General features: G+C 43.1%; 1 protein-coding gene across 1 annotated transcript in view; it reads right to left on the bottom strand.

The window, feature by feature from the left end:
• Nucleotides 1–1,845: 1,845 nt before the first annotated feature.
• Nucleotides 1,846–22,617, bottom strand: part of LOC111955841 (gamma-aminobutyric acid type B receptor subunit 2-like) — a 506,723-nt gene continuing 485,951 nt past the window's right edge. The window contains 12 exon segments of the mRNA XM_024134728.1: nt 1,846–5,115; nt 7,768–7,885; nt 13,121–13,250; nt 14,316–14,350; nt 14,353–14,400; nt 14,403–14,423; nt 14,426–14,497; nt 14,736–14,777; nt 14,780–14,908; nt 14,911–14,931; nt 14,934–14,955; nt 16,451–16,561. Of these exon segments, the coding sequence (XP_023990496.1) occupies nt 4,950–5,115; nt 7,768–7,885; nt 13,121–13,250; nt 14,316–14,350; nt 14,353–14,400; nt 14,403–14,423; nt 14,426–14,497; nt 14,736–14,777; nt 14,780–14,908; nt 14,911–14,931; nt 14,934–14,955; nt 16,451–16,561 (915 nt within the window). The 3' untranslated portion in view covers nt 1,846–4,949.

Here is a 22,617-nt window from a genome sequence, read left to right as displayed (position 1 = left end):
CCCTTCTCATACATGTTATATTTTGCATTTAACATAAGGTTATTAAATTTAACTTAAATTCTACAATGTGTGTTTGGAATACCACATATTAAATTGACAAAAACAGTAACAGAATGAAGTTTTATTTTTATATACAGTACCAGTCAAAAGTTTGGACACACATACTCATTCAAGGGTTATTCTTTGTTTTTACTATTTTCTACATTGTAGAATAATAGTAAAGACGTCAAAACTATGAAATAACACGTATGTAATCATGTAGTAACCAAAAAAGTGTTTGTTAAATCAAAATATATTTTAGATTCTTCAAAGTAGACACCCTTTGCCTTGATGACAGCTTTGCACACTTTTGGCATTCTCTCCAACAGTCTTGAAGGAGTTCCCACATATGCTGAGCACTTGTTGGCTGCTTTTCCTTCACTCTGCGTTCCAACTCATCCCAAACCATCTCAATTGGGTAGAGGTTGAAAATTGTGGCGGCCAGGTCATCTGATGCAGCACTCCATCACTCTCCTTCCTGGTCAAATAGCCCTTACACAGCCTGGAGGTGTGTTGGGTCATTGTCCTGTTGAAAAACAAATGATAATCCCACTAAGCGCAAACCAGATGGGATGGCGTATCGRGCAGAATGCTGTGGTAGCCATGCTTGTTAAGTGTGCCTTGAATTCTAAATATCACAGACAGTGTCACAAGCAAAGCACCATCACAACTCCCCCTCCATGCTTCACGGTGGGGACCACACATGTGGAGATCATCCATTCACCTACTCTGCGTCTCACAAAGACATGGCGGTTGGAACCAAAAATCACTAATTTGGACTCATCAGACCAAAGGAAAGATTTCCATCAGTCCAATGTCCATTGCTCGTGTTTCTTGGCCCAAGCAAGTCTCTTATTATTATTGGTGTCCTTTAGTAGTGGTTTCTTTGCAGCAATTCGGCCATGAAAGCCTGATTCACGCAGTCACCTCTGAACAGTTGATGTTGAGATGTGTCTGTTACTTGAATTCTGTGAAGCATTTATTTGGGCTGCAATTTCTGAGGCTGATAACTAATGAACTTATCCTCTACAGCAGAGGTAACTCTGGGTCTTCCTTTCCTGTGGCGGTACTCATGAGAGCCAGGTTCATCATAGTGCTTGATGGTTTTTACGACAGCCCATGAAGAAATGTTCAAAGTTCTTGAAATGTTCCGTATTGACTGACCTTCATGTCTTAAAGTAATGATAGACTGTCGTTTCTCTTTGCTTATTTGAGCTGTTCTTGCCATAATATGGACTTGGTCTTTTACCAAATAGCGCTGTCTTCTGTACACCACCACTACCTTTTTACAACACAACTGATTGGCTTAAACTCAATAAGAATGAAAGAAATTCCACAAATTAACTTTTAACAAGGCACACCTGTTAATTTAAATGCATTCCAGATGACTACCTCATGAAGCTGGTTGAGAAAATGCCAAGAGTGTGCAAAGCTGTCATTAAGGCAAAGGGTGACTACTTTGAAGAATCTCAAATATAAAATATATTTGATTTGTTTAACACTTTTTTGCTTACTACATGATTCCATATGTGTTATTTCATAGTTTTGATGTCTTCACTATTATTCTACAATGTAGAAAATAATAAAAAATAAATACACCCTTAAATGAGTAGGTGTGTCCAAACTTTTGACTGGTACTGTATATTTCTCATAGATTTTGTAATAGATTTTCCAGAAACCCTGATGACGATATATACAAATATATGAATATATATATATATATATATATTTATATACACACACGTGTTTTTGACCTTTAAACTGAAAGAAATCGAAGAACAGAGTAGCCCTGGCTAATACAGAACGTTAGCATGAAAAAGCAGTTTATTACCAGTAATTATGAGCCCTTTAGCTACTAACATTGCATTTGATGAACTATTGTTGCAGACGTTGAGAACAATTTTTAATTAATAATAGAAAATTAGGGCACATTGCAAATAAAAGTAACAGTACCTGATAAACAGCATTTGGCATTTTGTAAGAACAATAAATAGTGACTGTCAGGTTCCATGAATGCTGAGAAAAGAACATTTTTGATGTGTTATTGACTGTTCTATAGGTTCATTCTGATACAGCTAGCCAAAGCTATACGTGTTGTACACTTATTGCCCTCAGCATCTTGCAGCATGTGTAATGCTGCATGTAGTTTACATTATATTGTGTGTGGGGGGATTTCTCACTGAGAATCTTGGCTTTGACATTGACTGCTTGGTGATGTCCTCTTAAAGAATGTGACAGGACTGCTGAACAAGAGGTTGGCAGAAATTAAAGCAACGTTTTGACGGGATATAAAAATGAAACTGGCTTGACTGAGAAGAAACAGAGTGGATTTGTCACGACAGTCGTAAAAACAGGTAACTCCTATGTGAATTATACATTTTATTTCATGCCATCTTGAGAAAGCCAAATACCAAATATTTCATACATACATCAACACCATCAGGGTATCAGCAAATTTTACACAATCACATATAATGTAATATATAAAATGTGTCGTTTTTTTTCTGAAGGAACAACCAACCCCAGTGTCTCACTCACTCAGAAGAGACTGTGTGTTTCTCTGGTGGGCAAAGATGGATGAGAAAGAAGCCTTTTCACTTCATGGAGGTCTGTGCTGCTGTGTTGCTGCTCTGGACAGCCCCATTGACTCCAGGCTAGGGGGAGGAGCTCAGACAGGAATTCACACCTGGATGTGTCCAATAGCAGTACTGTCTCCAACCTGCTCCTTCCCAACCATTCCTTGTCCTCCAATAGGCTTCCTCCTTGGCTGACAGACATCATCAGCGTTCAGACGCCAGGCCCAGCTCACAGAGCAGCCCACTCTGTAATGAGTTGTCCCCAAGTGATCTATCTCACCCTGTATATTCCAGGTGTTGGAGCATTGAATGGTTAAGAAGTCATGACAGGTTATACAATTTACAGATGCGTTACAGATTCTTGTTGAGTTAATTTAGCCTGGCCCACACCACCACCACCACTACCTACTGGGCCTGGTGTATACTGTGGCTCCTGCAGGGTACAGGATACGACTACAAGCACAGAGCTCAACAAACGCCTTTATAAAACTAAAACTGGAACCAAGACACCAATGGTGAAATATAAGCTGAAACAAATCTAGACTTCTGATGATGATACGTAACTTTTCGGTGGATTTCGTCCACTTTGCGTTTTTCTTGTTCTTGTGACAACAGTTGTACAAAAAAAATTACGATAGCTAGCTATGTCTACGGCCCTATTTTAGTCCAAGAAATTACCTTTGGGCCAACTGCACAGAAATACATTTCTATAGCAACTCTGATGTATGTTCCACTGTTGCTAAGTGCCAGGTGATTTAGAGGTGCTTCTCTCCCAGTCTGTGGTTCCATTGTTGTGGGCAGTTCTGTGGTCTCCATCGGCGCCATTTCTGCTTAAGCCACATCTGGATAGGGTTCACATACGGCTCATGTATCTTCCACTTGCCATTTTGGTCATTGACATTTAGATTAACTAATTGAAACAGCTTAAAGGGACTTAATTTCACGGTTTCAAAACTACTGATGAAACCAAAATGGCAAACCCACATCCTCATCACGATCTGAATGTATGTCTTGTCAACAGAACCTCTGTCCAAGTCTTTGATCTCAGTTTCTCACCACTTTTGATGCTGTCTGACCATGCACCTATTTCATTGACTTATGAAACGTATAGTCATTAGAACGATACTTCTTTATCCTCACTACAGCCAGATAATGGAGTGACATCACAGTTTCTGGACCATTTACAGTGGTAATGGGAGCCTGTTTGGCGAGGCCTCGTCTGGACACGTAACATCACTAGGATACGGTGTGCACTCCTGTTTCCCTATAGGTGTGTATCTTTATGTGTTTGTGTGTGTCAACACATAGTGAACATGGAGAGTCATTACTATTGTCATTGTTTCCTGGAAATCTGTCCTGTTTGGTTCTGTTGCCTTCTAGGCATTCTACTGTAGGCATTCTAGGCATTCTACTGTACTGTAGTATTTCATTCTTGTTTGGAGGTAAATTAAACTAGGGAAGTTGAAACACATTAAAGGCCTGTGAAAAGAGATAGCATAATCTTGAAGAAAAATGAATGGTGCAAATGTAACAAAGCTGTGTGCATATTACTCCAAGTTAAAAGAATTGGCCCCTGGTGTCTTTCGACATTTTGCTAGTCACAGAAATGAGAGTAATCTTACTTCTTGCCATGAGCCAATCCATTTAACACAATTAACGCACTACAATGATGCAGTAATATTACACAAACCAATTTGTCTTACATTTTGCTTTGTAGTAGGCCAGTTTTTACGGTTTCATTAGTTTTTCAGGACCTCCTACCCCTATACAGACCCCTCCCCCCATATGTTCATTCACAGCGTACTCAAAGCTAACGGAACGTCAAAGTCAGAAAGTATGCTATTTACATGCTTGTTCACAATGGTGAATTTTGATGAATCCTACGTCAGTCCCGTCTGGAACTCCTTTGTTCCTATAGTAACGCCTCCCAGGCATTGACGTAGCTGAAATGCTCACGTTTTGACAGGCTCACACATAGTCCAGTGTATGACAAAATAAAAACAACAACATAAAAACCCTCCGAAGCAGATCCACCCCATGTCTGGTCTGGTCTGGTCCTCTGCTGTTGGGGGGGGTGGGGTGAGACCAAAGGAGGTTGTTGCTCTGGATCGTGGGTCATTTGTAAGGTCCTCCTGTGCCCTCCCCCCTTCCCTTCCCGACCCATGGTTCTAGTGAGGGGTTCTAGAGACCGAGGCATGACGAGTGGAACCAACTTCCCCCTCCCTGGTCCAACACACATATTATTCCACTGTTGCTGACGGCCTAAGCTAGGGTCTGCTTGTTGTTTTTAAAACACGGAGGTCCTTTCTTGGAAGCGCCAGGGGAGACTGATGCTCACAGGCCTGAGACCATGACCCGATAGGACGGGGGCATGTGTCTGTGCCGCGGGCTGGAGCCGGGACTGGCGTTGGGGCTGGTACAGCTGGCGTCCACCCCCCCTATGGAGGGTAGGTAGGCATGGTGCAGGATGGGTAGCTGCAACGACAGCCTGCGCTGTATGCTGTGGACGGAGAGATATAGCATGTTAAGTATCATTAAAGATCATTATATTCACCTGACTAATTCCAAGTTTAAATTGAAGGAGTTAATGTCCCATGTGTGCTGTCAAAGTGTTAAACCCTCTACAATCTTTCTAAATTGATGTGGTGCTACATTGCGAACACACTGTTCATACAGGACTATTTACATCCAGCCAGCTTCTGTATGTGCTGTTTCACTCTCAATAATTCAAATGGGCTTTTGTACACCAGCACTTGTGATTACTGATGCAAAGAGGGCTGAATGACTGTACACTGTCGTTACAATACTCTAACAGGGTCACAACACAGTCAGTGACATCTCACTTCTCACTGGCATTACCGCACACAGTCAGTCAGAGAGCTTCCCTGGTCCCCTCACCCCCTCCTCCTCCACCCCACACAGTAACACACCAGAGCTTCCCTGGTCCCCTCACCCCCTCCTCCTCCACCCCACACAGTAACACACCAGAGCTTCCCTGGTCCCCTCACCCCCTCCTCCTCCACCCACACAGTAACAACACCAGAGCTTCCTGGTCCCTCACCCCCTCCCTCCTCCACCCACCACAGTAACACACCAGAGCTTCCTGGTCCCTCACCCCCGCCTCTCCCACCGCCCCACAGTAACACACCAGAGCTCCTGGTCCCTCCTCTCCTGCTCCACTAACCCATAATCCACTCCGTGCTTTGGAGATCTTCTGACAAAAATAAAATGTCATGCTTCTGCCTGGTGTGACAGCTCACACCGCACTCTCTGCTAGAGCCATTGCTTTTCAAGCCGATTACCTAACCAAATGGCAGTTATGTAAATATAGAAAAAACATGTCCTTCTCATTCACTAGCTCAAAGTCTTTCAATTCTGACAACTTTCAAATGAGACCAGTGAATTGTCTCACAGGTTTGTTGTACATGTTTTTCTGATGTAAGAACACTTTATTGACATGGGAAACATATGTTTACATTGCCAAAGTAAGTGGAATAGATAATAACAAAAATGAAATAAACCATATAAAATGAACATTAAACATTACACTCACGAAAAGTTCCAATGGAATGGAGACATTTCAAATATCATATTATGTCTATATACAATGTTGTAACAATGTACAAAAGGGAAAATAAATAAACATAAATATGGGTTGTATTTACAATGATGTTTGTTCTTCACTGGTTGCCCTTTTCTTGTGGCAACAGGTCACAAATCTTGCTGCTGTGATGGCACACTGGGATTTCACCCAGTAGATATTGGATTTGTTTTCAAATTCTTTGTGGGTCTTTGTAATCTGAGGGAAATATGTGTCTCTAATATGGGCATATATTTGGCAAGAGGCTAGGAAGTGCAGCTCAGTTCCAACTCATTTTGTGGGCAGTGTGCACATAGCCTGTCTTCTCTTGAGAGCCAGGTCTGCCTACGGCGGCCTCTCTCAATAGCAAGGCTATGCTCACTGCGTCTGTACATAGTCAAAGCTTTCCTTAATTTTGGGTCAGTCACAGTGGTCAGGTATTCTGCCACTGTGTACTCTCTGTTTAGGGCCAAATAGCATTCTAGTTTGCACAGTTTTTTTGTTAATTCTTTCCAATGTGTGAAGTATTTTTATTTATTTTCTAATGATTTGGTTGGGTCTAATTGTGTTGCTGTCCTGGGGATCTGTGGGGTCTGTTTGTGTTTGAATATAGCCCCAGGACCACCAGCTTGCTTAGGGGACTCTTCTCCAGGTTCATCTCGCTGTAGGTGATGGCTTTGTTATGGAAGGTTTGGGAATCACCTCCCTCCCACCATGTGATCAAACATTCATGTGGTGTGGGAATAACTCCGTGTTCTTCCACTTCTTCTGTCTCCCCAGTCTATTTTCAACCCCTGCTGCTACTGCAGCTTCCAACCGTAGCCGTAAATCACTGGTTACATAAGCTCTGTGACTCTCTCATGGATCCTCCCTCTTGGTTCCTCTCTCTCCTTTTCATATCCTCTCTCTATCATGTCATTTCTGTCTCCCTGTCTCTATACGTTTTCTGCTCTCTCTCTTCCGGTGTCTTCTCTATCATGGTTCCCTTCTGTTCCTCTCATGTCCCCACTCACTCACTCACTCACTCACTCACTCACTCACTCACTCACTCATGTGTTCTCTCTATCCAGTCCCAGTTAGATGAACGGAGGAGGAGGAGAGCTTGGAGGACGAGGGAGAAGAGGAGGCGGCAATGAAGGGCTCTCATGATGCTTTAAACTATTTTTTTCCCTCTCTGATGAAGTCGACATGCCCCAGCCTGCTCATGAATAATAAGTGAAGGTAGCTCTTTATTTGTCAGCTGAGTGTGTTATGAGTGTTCTGGACCGCCACGTTTTAAGAGTAGGGACAACATGCAGTCAGCTGTGCTCTGCCGGTTATATGTGTGTGTGTGTGTGTGTGTGTGTGGGATGGGGAGAGAGTGTGTGGGAGGGGGAGAGAGTGTGTGTAGATGATTGGGACGTTATATTGGTCCATCTTTTACAGAGCTGGTTGCCAGAGCAACCGCCATGCAGTGCTGGTGGTGGCAGCAATACATCTGATGTCTAGTCTGCAAAAAAAGACAACAGTAGGAGGAAAAAAGGAGGAGGAAAAAGGAGGAGGGAGGAGGGATACTTTTTGAGGAGAACTCACTGTTCAGGTGAGTTGATATCCTCCAGGGGACCTCTGTTTATTCTGGAAGGATCCATGGAGCCCCACTGGGCCTGAGGCTTCTGCTCAAGATGATTCTTCACTATCGATTTCTCCCCCTCTGCAGAGACACGGAGAGATGACACAGCAAACAGGATCAATCCCCATACAGGCTGTCACACCATATCACAAAATGACTCCCTATTCTCTACAACACAGTAGGAACACCTGCACTTTCCATGACATAGACTGACTAGGTGAATACAGGTGAAAGCTATGATCCCTTTTTGATGTCACTTGTTAAATCCACTTCAAATCAGTGTATATGGAAAGGAGGAGACAAGTTAAAGAATGATTTTTAAGCCTTGAGACAATTGAGACATGGATTGTGTGTGTGCCATTCAGAGGGTGAATAGGCAAGACAAAATATTTAAGTGTCTTTGAACGCGGTATGATAGTAGGTGCCAGGCGCACCGGTTTGTGTGAAACCCAGCAGAGCTGCTGTTTCCCGTGTGTATCAAGAATGGTCCACCACCCAAAGGACATCCAGCCAACTTGACACAACTGTAGGAAGAATTGGGCCAGCATCCCTGTGGAACACTTTCGACACCTTGTAGCGTCCATGTCCTGACGAATTGAGGCTGTTCTGAGAGCAGAAACGGGGGAGCTGCACCTCAATATTAGGGTGTTTTGTACACTCAGTGTAGTTCACTACCTTTGACCAGGACCCGATAGGATTCCAATAGAGCTCTGAGCAAAAGTAGTGCACTATATAGGGAATAGTGTGCCATTGGTATTGCTATGCCTTGTTCAGATCACAACACCTGAGAAGCTAAGGACACTGAAGAATGTACCACCATCAGTCATACTAATAATAATAGATAGCATTACATCATTACTGTGAAGATTCTAGGACCTTAATTTGTCTGTAACAGCATCAATGTCAGGCATTACATCACTGATACAGTATCTGTCGGGTATTACATCACTGATACAGTATCTGTCGGGTACTACATCACTGATACAGTATCTGTCGGGTATTACATCACTGATACAGTATCTGTCGGGTATTACATCACTGATACAGTATCTGTCGGGTATTAAGCATACTGAATGACAGTATCATGTCAAGGGCATGTACATCACTGATAGCAACGTATCTGTCGGGTAGTTACATCACTGATAGCAGTTATCTGCCGGGTATTACACTCAACTGATACAGTATCTGTCGGGCATTACATCACTGATACAGTATCTGTCGGGTAATTACATCACTGATACAGTATCTGTCCGGGTATTACATCACTGATACAGTATCTGTCGGGATTACATCACTGATACAGTACTGTCGGGTTATTACATCACTATACAGTATCTGTCGGGTCATCATTTACAGTCACTGATACAGTATCTGTGGCACATACATCACTGATACAGTATCTGTCGGGCATTACATCACTGATACAGTATCTGTCGGCATTACAATCACTGATACAGTATCTGCGGGATTACATCACTGATACAGTATCTGTCGGGCATTACATCACTGATACAGTATCTGTCGGGATCTACATCACTGATACAGTGTCGGGATTACATCACTGATACAGTATCTGTCGGGCATACATCACTGATACAGTATCTGTCGGGTATTACATCACTGATACAGTTATCTGTCCGGGTATTACATCACTGATACAGTATCTGTCGGGCATATTCAACGTACACTGATACATGTGTCGGCATTACATCACTGATACAGTGTCGGGCATTACATCACTGATACAGTATCTGTCGGGCATTACATCACTGATACAGTATCTGTCGGAGCATTAAACATCACTGATACAGTATCTGTCGGGCATTCACATCACTTGATACAGTATGCTGTCGGTGCATTACATCACTGATACAGTATCTGTCGGGCATTACCATCATCTGATACAGTATAATGCTGTCGGGCATTACATCACTGATACAGTATCTGTCCCGGGCATTTCTACATCACTGATACAGTATCGTCGGGCATTACATCACTGATAACAGTATCTGTCGGGCATTACATCACTGATACAGTATCTGTCGGGCATTACATCACTGATTACAGTGTCGGCATTACATCACTGATACAGTGTCGGGACATTAGCATTCACTGATACAGTATTGCCGGCATTACATCACTGATACAGTATCTGTCGGGTATATACATCACTGATATACAGTATCTGTCGGCATTACATCACTGATACAGTATCTGTCGGGGCATTACATCACTGATACAGATCTTCGGGCATTACATCACTGATACAGTTCGCGGCATTACATCACTGATACAGTAGTCGGCATTACATCATGATACACGTAATCTGTCGGGCATTACTTTAACGGCAGCAGCAAACAAAGACAACACTTCTGTTCTGTGTGTTCAACACGGAGCTCTGCTGGTAGCACAATCAGAGAGGCTTCATGGAGGGAGACACYGAGAGAGGGAAAGAGAGATGAACAGATATATAGAGAAAGAAAGTGAGAGCCAGATGGAGAGAGTCAGAGGAGAGAGAGAGAGAGAGAGAGAGAGAGAGAGAYAGAAAGCGAGTGAGAGAGGGACTGCTGTGCTTCTTGATGTTGTGGAAAATATTTTAGTCCAGGGGGGAAACAGCCTGACAGGATTCTGGTGTTGGCCTCTCGTCACCGTGGGAGACAGACGGTGAGTGTGAACACAGTTGTTATCAAAGTAAACAGCCTTATCAGTGTTTCAAACGCCACCTGGAGAGCCCCGAAATGATCCCCTTTTGTGTCCATTTGTTCCTCTCCAGTTGACCCAGATCTTCACCTCTTAGCATAACATTGACCTGATTGGACGATCACACTGTGGCATTGTGTATCCTAAATGTGCATCTGAAGGGGAGGATACAGGAGCGCATGTCTAAACATAGCATAATGGATTCATATGGATTGGATTGCGGCGGTAAATTATTTATTAATGTGAGCAATTCACGGAATAATCCTATTTGGAAATGAATAATATATAAACCCACCTCTGAAAACAATGTTGGTGGGATGGTGTCAAAAGAGCAATTTACTGTAACAGGTCACTATCTCTTGTGCCCTGAGAGATAACCTCACAGTAATATTAATGTCTTCTGAACTCTGTAACTACTCTCCAGATCCTTTACGGCACCCATATGAGGTTCCTCAATTGTCTTATGACACTCTCAAACTTGTCAACTGACAACTAACAACTGTAGGAGTTGAGGACTACGTATTTGAACTGGCCTGACAACTGAGGCAATTCCTAATATGAATGCCGTGGTCAGTCAACCCCACCGCTCTACCTTCAAGTCCAAACCATGTGCTAATGAATATTCATGCACTATGGAGAGTGTTCTTTGTACTTGGTTGTGATTGTAATCACTGTTGACACTGTTGTACTCTTATAACAGCCACTCATTCACAGCCCAAATGCATTTAGTCCAGCCAGTCTCATGAATACTGACAGCCCAAATGCATTTAGTCCAGCCAGTCTCATGAATAGTGATGGCCGAGGTAGAGATATGGACGTGGTGGTGTTCTCTACGACGTGGCTGAATCCTCATGGTGAATATAATGACCCATTTATATTTCTCTATATGTCTGTCAGTCTAAATGCTGAACAGAAGCTTATCATTGAGCAATCGACAAACTTCGGTTCACAGTACTGTAGTCCTGAACTACGAGAGAGGTACTACGGTGTAGTCTTTGGCCTGCTTTGCTAACTACCTCTCTCAAAGAGTGCAGTGTATAAAGTCTGAACATCTGCTGTCTCAGCCACTGCCTGTCACCAAGGGTGTACCCCAAGGCAAGGGTGTACCCCAAGGCTCGATACTAGGCCCCACTCTCTACTTAATTTACATCAACAACATAGCTCAGGCAGTAGGAAGCTCTCATCCATTTATATACAGATGATACAGTCTTATACTCAGCTGGCCCCTCCCCGGATTTTGTGTTTAACGCTCTACAAAAAGCTTTCTTAGTGTCCAACAAGCTTTCTCTGCCCTTAACCTTGGTTTGGTAAGAAGAATGCCCCTCTCCCCACAGGTGTGATTACTACCTCTGAGGAATTAGAGCTTGAGATGGTACTTGGGAGTATGGCTAGACGGAGCACTGTCCTTCTCTCAGCACATATCAAAGCTGCAGGCTAAAGTTAAATCTAGACTTGGTTTCCACTATCGTAATCACTCCTCTTTCACCCCAGATGCCAAACTAACCCTGATTCAGATGACCATCCTACCCATGCTAGATTACGGAGACGTAATTTATAGATCGGCAGCTAAGGGTGCTCTCGAGCGGCTAAATGGTCTTTACCATTCTGCCATCAAATTTGCCACCAATGCTCCTTGTTGGACACATCACTGCACTCTATACTCCTCTGTAAACTGGTCATTTCTGTGTACCCGGCGCGAGACCCACTGGTTGATGCTTATTTATAAAACCCTCTTAGGCCTCACTCCCCCCTATCTGAGATACCTACTGCAGCCCTCATCCTCCACATACAACACCTGTTCTGCCAGTTACATTCTGTTAAAGGTCCCCAAAGCACACACATCCCTGGGTCGCTCGTCTTTTCAGTTCGCTGCAGCTAGCGACTGAAACGAGCTACAACAAACACTCAAACTGGACAGTTTTATCTCAATCTCTTCATTCAAAGACTCAATCATGGACACTCTTACTGACAGCTGTGGCTGCTTTGCGTGATGTATTGTTGTCTCTGCCTTCTTGCCCTTTGTGCTGTTGTCTGTGCCCAATAATGTTTGTGCCCTGTTTTGTGCTCCTGCCATGTTGTGTTGCTACCATGTTGTTGTCATGTTGTGTTGCTGCCATGCTGTGTTGTCATGTGTTGCTGCCATGCTATGTTGTTGTCTTAGGTCTCTCTTTATGTTGTGTTGTCTCTCTTGTCGTGATGTGTGTTTTCTCCTATATTTTGATATAATTTTTATTTTTAATCCCAGCCCCCGTCCCCGCAGGAGGCCTTTTGGTAGGCCGTCATTGTAAATAAGAATTTGTTCTTAACTGACTTGCCTAGTTAAATAAAGGTTAAATAAAAAATAAATAGTTGTCATGACAATAGTAGTATTGTATCATTAGCAGACAAGAAACTGGTGGAACAATTAAACGCTTGCTGTTCCCTATCTATGAGGTAAGCACAGCTCTTTTACCTTGGACAGATGAGTACAACTCTTCAGAGAGAATCATGTGCAGACAGTGGGTGCAGCAGCAGCAGTCCATGCTGACAGAGGTGTTTCTGTCTGTTCAAATGAGTGAGGAATATGTGGGAGGTGATGCTGTAGAAGTGTGAACAAAAGCAGCAGTGGTCAGTCACCTTTGCCGTCTGTGAAGTTGCGTATGCTGAGGATGTTGTTGACGTCTCCGTAGTGGTTCTGCTTGATGTACGGGGTCTTCTCTGGGGTGTCCTGCAGCTGCATGGTCACCTCCTCCAGTTCCTTATCCAACTGCACAGAGAACATTTAGTTTATGGGGTTAAAATAGTGTTTAAGATGTTAACATAATGTTTAAGATGTAAACATAATGTTTAAGATGTAAACATAATGTTTAAGATGTTAACATAATGTTTAAGATGTGAACATAATGTTTAAGATGTGAACATAATGTTTAAGATGTGAACATAATGTTTAAGATGTGAACATAATGTTTAAGAGGTTAAAATAGTTTTAAACTTTGGGAGTAATGATTAATAAATGTTGAACAAATGGTTTGTAAATGCCTTAAATGCCTTATAAATGGTTTATTATGGACTCTTAAAACAAAGTGTTACCCATTGTTAAAATATAGTTAAATAGTGATGCAAGGACAGATAAGGGTTGCCTACTGAAATGTATTGATTTTGATCAGAAAGAAACCTTTTCTATTCAACTCCATTGTACTTCAAGAGTGGCGTTAGGAACGACTACAAGGGCAATGGCTACTCTTGCACCCGAGAAGAGAATAGATACAGTGAAATGCATGACAGAGAGATTTCTAGAAAAGCCTATGTGATTGGCACAAGATTTCTCATGTCATTCAACGTCAAAGACATAAAACATCATATGTTCTATAAATGAAAGTGGAAAGTACGATACACTTTATCAGGATGGTGCTACTGGCAGACAGGACCTATTAGAGACACTTTATAGAGTGACAGGATGGTGCTACTGGCAGACAGGACCTATTAGAGACACGTTTATGAGTGACAGGAGGGTGTTACTGGCAGACAGGACCTATTAGAGACACTTATAGAGTGACAATGGTGGCTACTGGCAGACAGGACCCTATTAGAGACAAGGCAAAGCTCTGAGGACACTGTCATTGCTGTTATGTCACGCAAACGTAAGACTCATATATGAAGAATGAAGAACAAAAAACAGGGTCTCTCTGGTCACATCAATAGGGCCATGAGCTTTTCCTGACTGTGAAATTGAGAGGAAACTCTGGGGACTAAATGTAGGTAACAGGACTGGTGTGGTCGGAGAGACCCCTAAGTGGTGATGACATGATAAGGCAGCATTCGATGACGTCACCTCTGTTATCTTCATGCGGAGGCGGTGGTTGTCGTCTGCAGGCCGTCCAGTCTGGACGTGTTGGCCTGGTTCACACTGGTCACTACGTGGACGTCTTGGAGTCCTCTTCTTCTGGTTCGTATTGAACTTTAACCTCCGGTTCTGAGTAGCTGCGTCTGGATTGGTCCTCATCGTGATGAACTGCAAGTTGTCATAATAAGGGCAGTGGCTTAGAATGACAGGTTAAGGTGTCACATCACATTCCTCTGATGTCATGTTATGCTTACTATTGGAATGTTTAAAACAAGGGAAGTATTTCATACAATCAGCAACATGATCATTACTGAGATCCTCTTAGAGTGCATGAATCCAGTTGGTTGAGCAGTTTCATGCCCCTTGGCTGGACAGGAAGGGCAGTATACCATTTCCTGTGTTCTTTACTTTGCACAAACACCAGACAGAGAGTGATCGTGCTGCAGAAATGATGACCAGAGCCACGATGCAGAACTGCACATTGGGCTGGTCTCGCGTGAGGAAGGACACGGCCGCCCCGATGATACACATGATGCCCACGTTGTACACACTCATCCCGATGTACTTGCTGTCATTCAGGCCGGGATGCTCACATTCCTCGTCTCCAAGCCAGGAAGCACCCAAACAACTGGAGGAGAGGGGAGAGAGATAGAAGAGAGGAGGAGAGAAGGGAAGGATAAGAAGGGAAGAGAGGAGAGAGAGAAGCAGGAGAGAGAGGGGAAAGGAGAGGAGAGAGGAGAGGAGGGAGGGGGACAGGAGAGTAGAGGAGAGAAAGAATGAAAGATTAACAGGGATGTATAGGCCTATTATGTTCAGTACATACTGTAGCTGTTGTGATAAGAGATGTACATTATGTACATTTGCACAAATATATGAATTATACCATCTAAGTTGTACTCATAGCAGACAGCAGCATTGATGTAAACTTGAAAAGCCTTTTTGATTTTGTGGTCATAAATGGTTTATTTTCTGAGTGTTTTTTGTGTTCTTCACAGAACACTGCATGGAATATTCTAGAACAGAACCCCAGTGTGTCTCAACATTATAATAATGTAGCAGCATCACATGAGCATTCGTCACATGATCACACCTTGGGATAGGTTGTGTGTGGGTGTGTGGTGTTGTGTGTGTGTGTGTGTGTGTGTGTGTGTGTGTGTGTGTGTGTGTGTGTGTGTGTGTGTGTGTGTGTGTGTGTGTGTGTGTGTGTGTGTGTGTGTGTGTGTGCCATAGGATAGATATGACTCAATCCTCAGATGCTGCTCCTACTGTTGTCATGTCCCAGTTTTGTCTCAGACCAAACTACTCTGAAGTTGTCACGCCATGTACTCTCTTTCTGTTTCCTCTCTCTCTCTCATGGCTATAAGTGGACTGAAAGGCTGAATTATTTACAGTCTGGACTAGTTAAGTTAAGGTGTTCAAACACACCAGCCGAGGGAAGCGGAACATTTTCAATAATTGTCACATTTCATTTAGAAACCTTAGGCTTCTGGAGGGGTTCGGTTAACTACGTCACTGGGAGCTCTGCTTGGAGGCACACACAACAACAACACCACACACACACACACACACACACACACACACACACACACACACACACACACACACACACACACACACACACACACACACACAATGAACCTAGTTACTACTCAATGTGACCACTCTTATATGGTTGGGGAGAGAACAGTGATCAAAGTATTTTGTGTTTCCTTTGATATTTCTCTTTCTCACAGTGGAAGGTTCTCTTCAGTGAAGGACAAGTCTATTGTGAGTAACTCATCACTGAACCGATGGCAGGTCATGTGCTATTTCTCTCTGTATAGTAGGGTATGAGTCATATCCCAGTATTCAGACAGAACAATAGAATGTGCTCTATGCCTGATGAAATCGACATCTAACAACCACAGATATGATTACCATATGTGTGCTTTGTGTGTGGCAGAAAACTTGCTATTGAACTCTCCATCATGACACAATGACCATGCTATACACATGCTAGACGGTGTTCAGATAACAGCCACCACCTCTTCCTTTCCTGCAGCTCAGAGACTACCTCCCTAGCCATGACTAGGTCCTTGAGGTGACGGACACACACACACACACCAATCTCTCTCCTTACTCACCATAAGCAGGCCCTTGTATGCATAAACGATCCCCAGCCAAATAGTCATGTGTGTGTTCTCACAGTGTTCCAGGAAGGGCCGGATGGCTATGTCCCGCCCCTGGGGGTCCGCCTGTAGGGACACAGAGAGAGAGAGAAAAGGTCAACCAGTGAAGAACAAACACCATTGTAAATACAACCCATATTTATGCTTATTTATTTTCCTTTTGTACTTTAACCATTTGTACATCGTTACAATACTTTATAGATACATAATATGACATTTGTAATGTCTTTATTCTTTTGGAACTTCTGTGAGTGTAACGTTTACTGTTCATTTTTATTGTTTATTTCACTTTTGTATATTATCTACTTCACTTGCTTTGGCAATGTTAACATATGTTTCCCATGCCAATAAAGCCCCTTGAAATTAATTGAATTGAGAGAAGAGAAGGGCTGGTCAGTGGTGGACACATGCATGTCAAAAACAACAATACCAACAACAACAGCCTAAGCAAAAATATTTTCAACTACAATCAAATTCTGAACAGTACTTCTTCCAAAAAGTACAAGTTAGACAGTGTCACACATATACACAGCAACTACAGTTGATTATGGTCTTATGTGACATACAATACCAGTCAAAAGTTTGGACACACCTACTCAGTCAAGGGTTTTCCTTCATTTTTACTATTTTCTACATTGTAGAATAATAGTGAAGACATCAACACTATGAGATAACACATATGGAATCAAGCAGTAACCAATTTRTTTTTTAAACAAATCAAAATATATTTTTTATTTGAGATTCTTCAATAGTAGCCACCCTTTGCCTTGATGACAGCTTTGGACACTATTTGGCATTCTCTCAACCAGCTTCATGAGGAATGCATTTCCAACAGTCTTGTTGCTGAGCACGGATGCGCTGAGCACGGATGCTTTTCCTTCACTCTGCTGTCCAACTCATCCTAAACCATCTCAATTGGTTTGAGGTCGGGTGATTGTGGAGGCCAGGTAGGTCATCTGATGCAGCACTCATCAATCTCCCTCTTGGGTAAAATAGCCCTTACAACAGCCTGGAGGTGTGTTTTTGGGAATTGTCCTGTTTGAAAAACAAATGATAGTCCCACTAGTTACAAACCAGATGGGATGGCGTATCGCCTGCAGAATGCTGTGATAGCATGGCTGGTTAGTGTTCCTTGAATTCTAAAATAAATCACAGACCAGTGGTCCACCAGCGAAAGCACCACACCATCACAACGCCTCATCTATGGTTGGGAACACAATGCGGAGATCATCGGTTCACCTGCGTCTCACAAAGACCAGCGGTTGGAACCAAAAAATGTCAAATTTGGACTCATCAGAAAAAAAGAAGATTTCCACGGTCTAATGTCCATTGCCTGTGTTTCTTGGCCCAAAGCAAGTCCCTTCTTATTATTGGTGTCCTTTAGGAGTGGTTTCTTTGCAGCAATTCGACCATGAACGCGCCTGATTCACACAGTCTCCTCTGAACAGTTGATGTTGAGATGTGTCCTGTACTTGAACTTCTGTGAAGCATTTCTTTGGGCTGCAATTTCTGAAGTGGTAACCTCTTAATGACTTATCCTCTGCAGCAGAGGTAACTCTGGGTCTTCCTTTCCTGTGGCGGTCCTCATGAGAGACAGTTTCATCATAGGCGCTTGATGGTTTTTATGACTGCACTTGAAGAAACGTTCAAAAGTTCTTGAAATGTTCCGGATTGACTGACCTTCATGTCTTAAAGTAATAAATGGACTGTCGTTTCTCTTTGCTTATTTGAGCTGTTTCTTGCCATAATATGGACTTGGTCTTTTACCAAATAGCGCTATCTTTCTTGTTATACCAAACCTACTTTGTCACAACAATATGAATAAAATTATTAAATTACAAGCTTAGTTGGTTTAGCCCACCGAAAAAGTATGCAACCTTCTCGCTAGCTATGATTGGCTGAGATAATGAGTGGGCTCGACATGCCGACAGCATGAGTTCAGATTGGTCTGCCATATAGCTCCGCTTCTTTCTATTTGAGCCGGTCAGTAAGTGGAGGTAATCCTGTCTAACGCTGCTTTTTAAAAAGTGTATTGCGTAGTAGAACTGCATAAGTGTTGCTCTCCACTTTCTGGAGGACTGAGTTTTAGCAATCAGTGGAATTAGAGTATGATAACTAAGGAGATGGAGAAACACTGTGTCTGGATTTCATCTTCAAAACTAAGGGCAACCATGCCATCTGTGACAGGGAGAAGCGTCCATCCATAAGTATATACGGGTAAGATAGTCTAGTTAGCTATATTTTCAGATATTACACGTTTCCTAATTTTGACAGAAAAGTCGTTTTCATTTGAAGTTAGTGTACTTTTAGCTGGTTCGCATAGCTAACGTTACGTGTATGATCTTATATTCCATACCTCAGAGCCATTTGTTTGCTAGTTATAGCCTGTTAGCGGAGCTAACATTGAACCTGGCTGGTTAGCTACCTGCAGATTCATGCAGTGTAGTAACGTCATGAGTTGGGATTTTGGTTAATTGATTAACCTAGCTAGCTAGCTACAATGTCTTAACAAAATACTCACTACGCAAGTAACCATTTCAATAGAATGTCACTTACGACAACATGTTGATAAGACGTAGCTGGTAAATTCGCTCTGGCTATCTACTCCGATTTCAGAGCACTCTCATCTGAGTGTGCCCAGAGCGCAGAATAACTGACGGAATTTACAAACGCTCAACCCCCGTTGAAATATTTTGTATTTTTTTATTTCACCTTTATTTAACCAGGTAGGCCAGTTTGAGAACAAGTTCTCATTTACAACTGCGACCCTGGCCCAAGATAAAGCAAAGCAGTGCGACACAAACAACAACACAGAGTTACACATGGGAATAAAAAACAAACATACAGCCAATAATAACGAATAGAAAAAGTCATAATACCAGTGTGAGTGCAAATGAGGTAGGATATAGGGAGGTAAGCAATAAATAGGCATAGTGGCGAAAATAATTACAATAATAGCAATTAAACACTGGGAGTGAAGATGTGTAAGAGATGAGTGTGCAAGGAGAAGTACTGGGTAAAGGAGCAAAGGAGCAAAATAAATCAAATAAAGTATGGGGAAGAGGTAGTTGGATAGCCTATTTTACAGATGGGCTATGTACAGTGCAGTGATCTGTGAGCTGCTCTGACAGCTGGTGCTTAAAGTTAGTGAGGGAGATATGAGTCTCCAGCTTCAGGGAGTTTTGGCAGTTCGTTCCAGTCATGGCAGCAGAGAACTGGAAGGAAAGGCGGCCAAAATGAGGAGTTGGCTTTTGGGGGTGACCAGTGAAATATACCTGCTGGAGCGCCTGCTACGGGTGGGTGCTGCTATGGTGCCCAGTGAGCTGAGATAAGGCGGGGCTTTACCTACAAAGACTTATAGATGACTTGGGCCAGTGGGTTGGCGACAAATATGAAGCGAGGGCCAGCCATCGAGAGCATACAGGTCGCAGTAGTGGGTAGTATATGGGGCTTTGGTGACAAAATGGATGGCACTGTGATAGACAGCATCCAATTTGTGAGTAGAGTGTTGGAGGCTATTTTGTAACTGACATCGCCGAAGTCAAGGATCGGTAGGATAGTAAGTTTTACAAGGGTATGTTTGGCGGCATGAGTGAAGGATGCTTTTGTTGCGAAATAGGAGCCGATTCTAGATTTCATTTTTGGATTTTGGAGATGCTTAATGTGAGTTTGGAAGGAGAGTTTACAGTCTATCCAGGTATTTGTAGTTGTCCACATATTCTAAGTCAGAACCATCCAGAATAGTGATGCTGGACGGGCGGACAGGTGGTGGCAGCGATCGGTTGAGAGCATGCATTTAAGTTTTAACTAGCATTTAAGAGCAGTTGGAGGCCACGGAAGGAGTGTTGTTGGTATTTGAAGCTCCTCTGGAGTTTGTTAACACAGTGTCCAAAGAGGGGCAGAAGTATAACAGAATGGTGTCGTCTGCGTAGAGGTGGATCAGTGAATCAAACAGCTGCAAGAGCAACATCATTGATGTATAACAGAGAAAGAAGAGTCAGCCCGAGAATTGAACCCCTGTGGCACCCCCATAGAGACTGCCAGAGGTCCGGACAACAGGCCCTCCGATTTGAACACACTGAACTCTGTCTGAGAAGTAGTTGGTGACCCAGCGAGGCAGTCATTTGAGAAACCAAGGCTGTTTTGCCGATAAGAATGTGGTGATTGACAGAGTCGTAAAGCCTTGGCCAGGTCAATGAATACAGCTGCACAGTATATAGCCGGTGTCAAGTAAACGTTGGCAAAATGTTGGCAAAATGTTTGTAATTGTTGCCAGCAGACAAGTTGCAGTCACCAACCCTCTGGATAACATAAAAACATCCTAACCAGGGCTGCTAGGGTGAGTAAATGGCCAGTGAGTTGTGTCTCTCAGTTGTGTCTGGAAGTAGCCTAACAAGCTAGCCAACGCTCAGATCAAACCTTAAAGAGATGGGTGGGGTGTGAAGATGCCTGAATGGATGTAGACAAAGAAGGGATCTCTTCACTAGATACCAAAACATTCATAGGCTAAAAGTGAGTTTAACAAGTTTATCAACTTTCAAAGCAGAATTACTTTCCCATGTGTTCCTCAAATGCAGTGTTTCATATACCATTTTTGTTAGCTCTGAGTCCTACGTTTATCCGACTGTAAAAAACACGATTTTCAAATTTTGCTACATAAAACCAAATCCAGGTGGTGAGTCACGTACAGTGGGGAGAACAAGTATTTGATACACTGACAATTTTGCAGGTTTTTCCTACTTACAAAGCATGTTAGAGGTCTGTAATTTTTATCAATAGGTACACTTCAACTGTGAGAGACGGAATCTAAAACGAAATTCCAGAAAATCATATTGTAATGATTTTTAAGTAATTAATTTGCATTTTATTGCATGACATAAGTATTTGATACATCAGAAAAGCAGAACTTAATATTTGGTACAGAAACCTTTGTTTTGCATTAACAGAGATCATAACGTTTCCTTGTAGTTCTTGACCAGCTTTGCACACACTGCAAGCAGGGATTTTGGCCCACTGCTCCATACAGACCTTCTCCAGATCCTTCAGGTTTCGGGACTGTCGCTAGGCAATACGGACTTTCAGCTCCCTCCAAAGATTTTCTATTGGGTTTCAGGTCTGGAGACTGGCTAGGCCACTCAGGACCTTTGAGATGCTTTCTACGGAGCCACTCCTTAGTTGCCCTGGCTGTGTGTTTCGGGTCGTTGTCATGCTGGAAGACCCAGCCAACGCCCATCTTCAATGCTCTTACTGAGGGAAGGAGGTTGTTTGCGCCAACGATCTCGCGATACATGGCCCATCATACCTCCCTCATACGGTGCAGTCGTCCTGCCCCTTTGCAGAAAAGCATCCCCAAAGAAATGATGTTTCCACCTCCATGCTTCACGGTTGGATGGTGTTCTTGGGGTTTGTACTCATCCTTCTTCCTTCCTTCCAAACACGGCGCGAGTGGAGTTTAGACCAAAAGCTCTATTTTTGTCTCATCAGACCACATGACCTTCTCCATTCCTCCTCTGGATCATCTAGATGGTCATTGGCAAACTTCAGACGGGCCTGGACATGCGCTGGCTTGAGCAGGGGGACCCTTGCGTGCGCTGCAGGATTTTAATCCATGACGGCGTAGTGTGTTTACTACAGGTTTTCTTTGAGACTGTGGTCCCAGCTTCTCTGCAGGTCATTGACCAGGGTCCTGCTGTGTAGTTCTGGGCTAAATCCCTGCACCTTCCTCATGATCATTGATGCCCACGAGGTAGATCTTGCCTGAGCCCAGAACCGATGGGTGAATTTGACCGTCATCTTGAAATCTTCTTACCATTTTCTAATAATTGCGCCAACAGTTGTTGCCCTTCTCACCAAGCTGCCTTGCCTATTGTCTGTAAGCCCATACCAGCCTTGGTGCAGGTCTACAATTTTTATCGTCCTGATGTCTTACACAGCTCTCTGGTCTTGCCATTGTGGAGAAGGTGGAGTCTGTTTGATTGAGTGTGGGGACAGGTGTCTTTTATACAGGTAACAAGTTCAAAACCAGGTGCAGTTAAATACAGGTAACGAGTTGGAGAACCAGGAAGGGCTTCTTAAGAAAAACGAACTAGGTCTGGTGAGAGCCGGAATTCTTACTGGTTGGT

This window comes from Salvelinus sp. IW2-2015, linkage group LG31, assembly GCF_002910315.2.
Source record: "Salvelinus sp. IW2-2015 linkage group LG31, ASM291031v2, whole genome shotgun sequence".
Taxonomy (NCBI): Eukaryota; Metazoa; Chordata; class Actinopteri; order Salmoniformes; family Salmonidae; genus Salvelinus; species Salvelinus sp. IW2-2015.
This window is presented reverse-complemented; position numbering and strand designations above follow the sequence as displayed.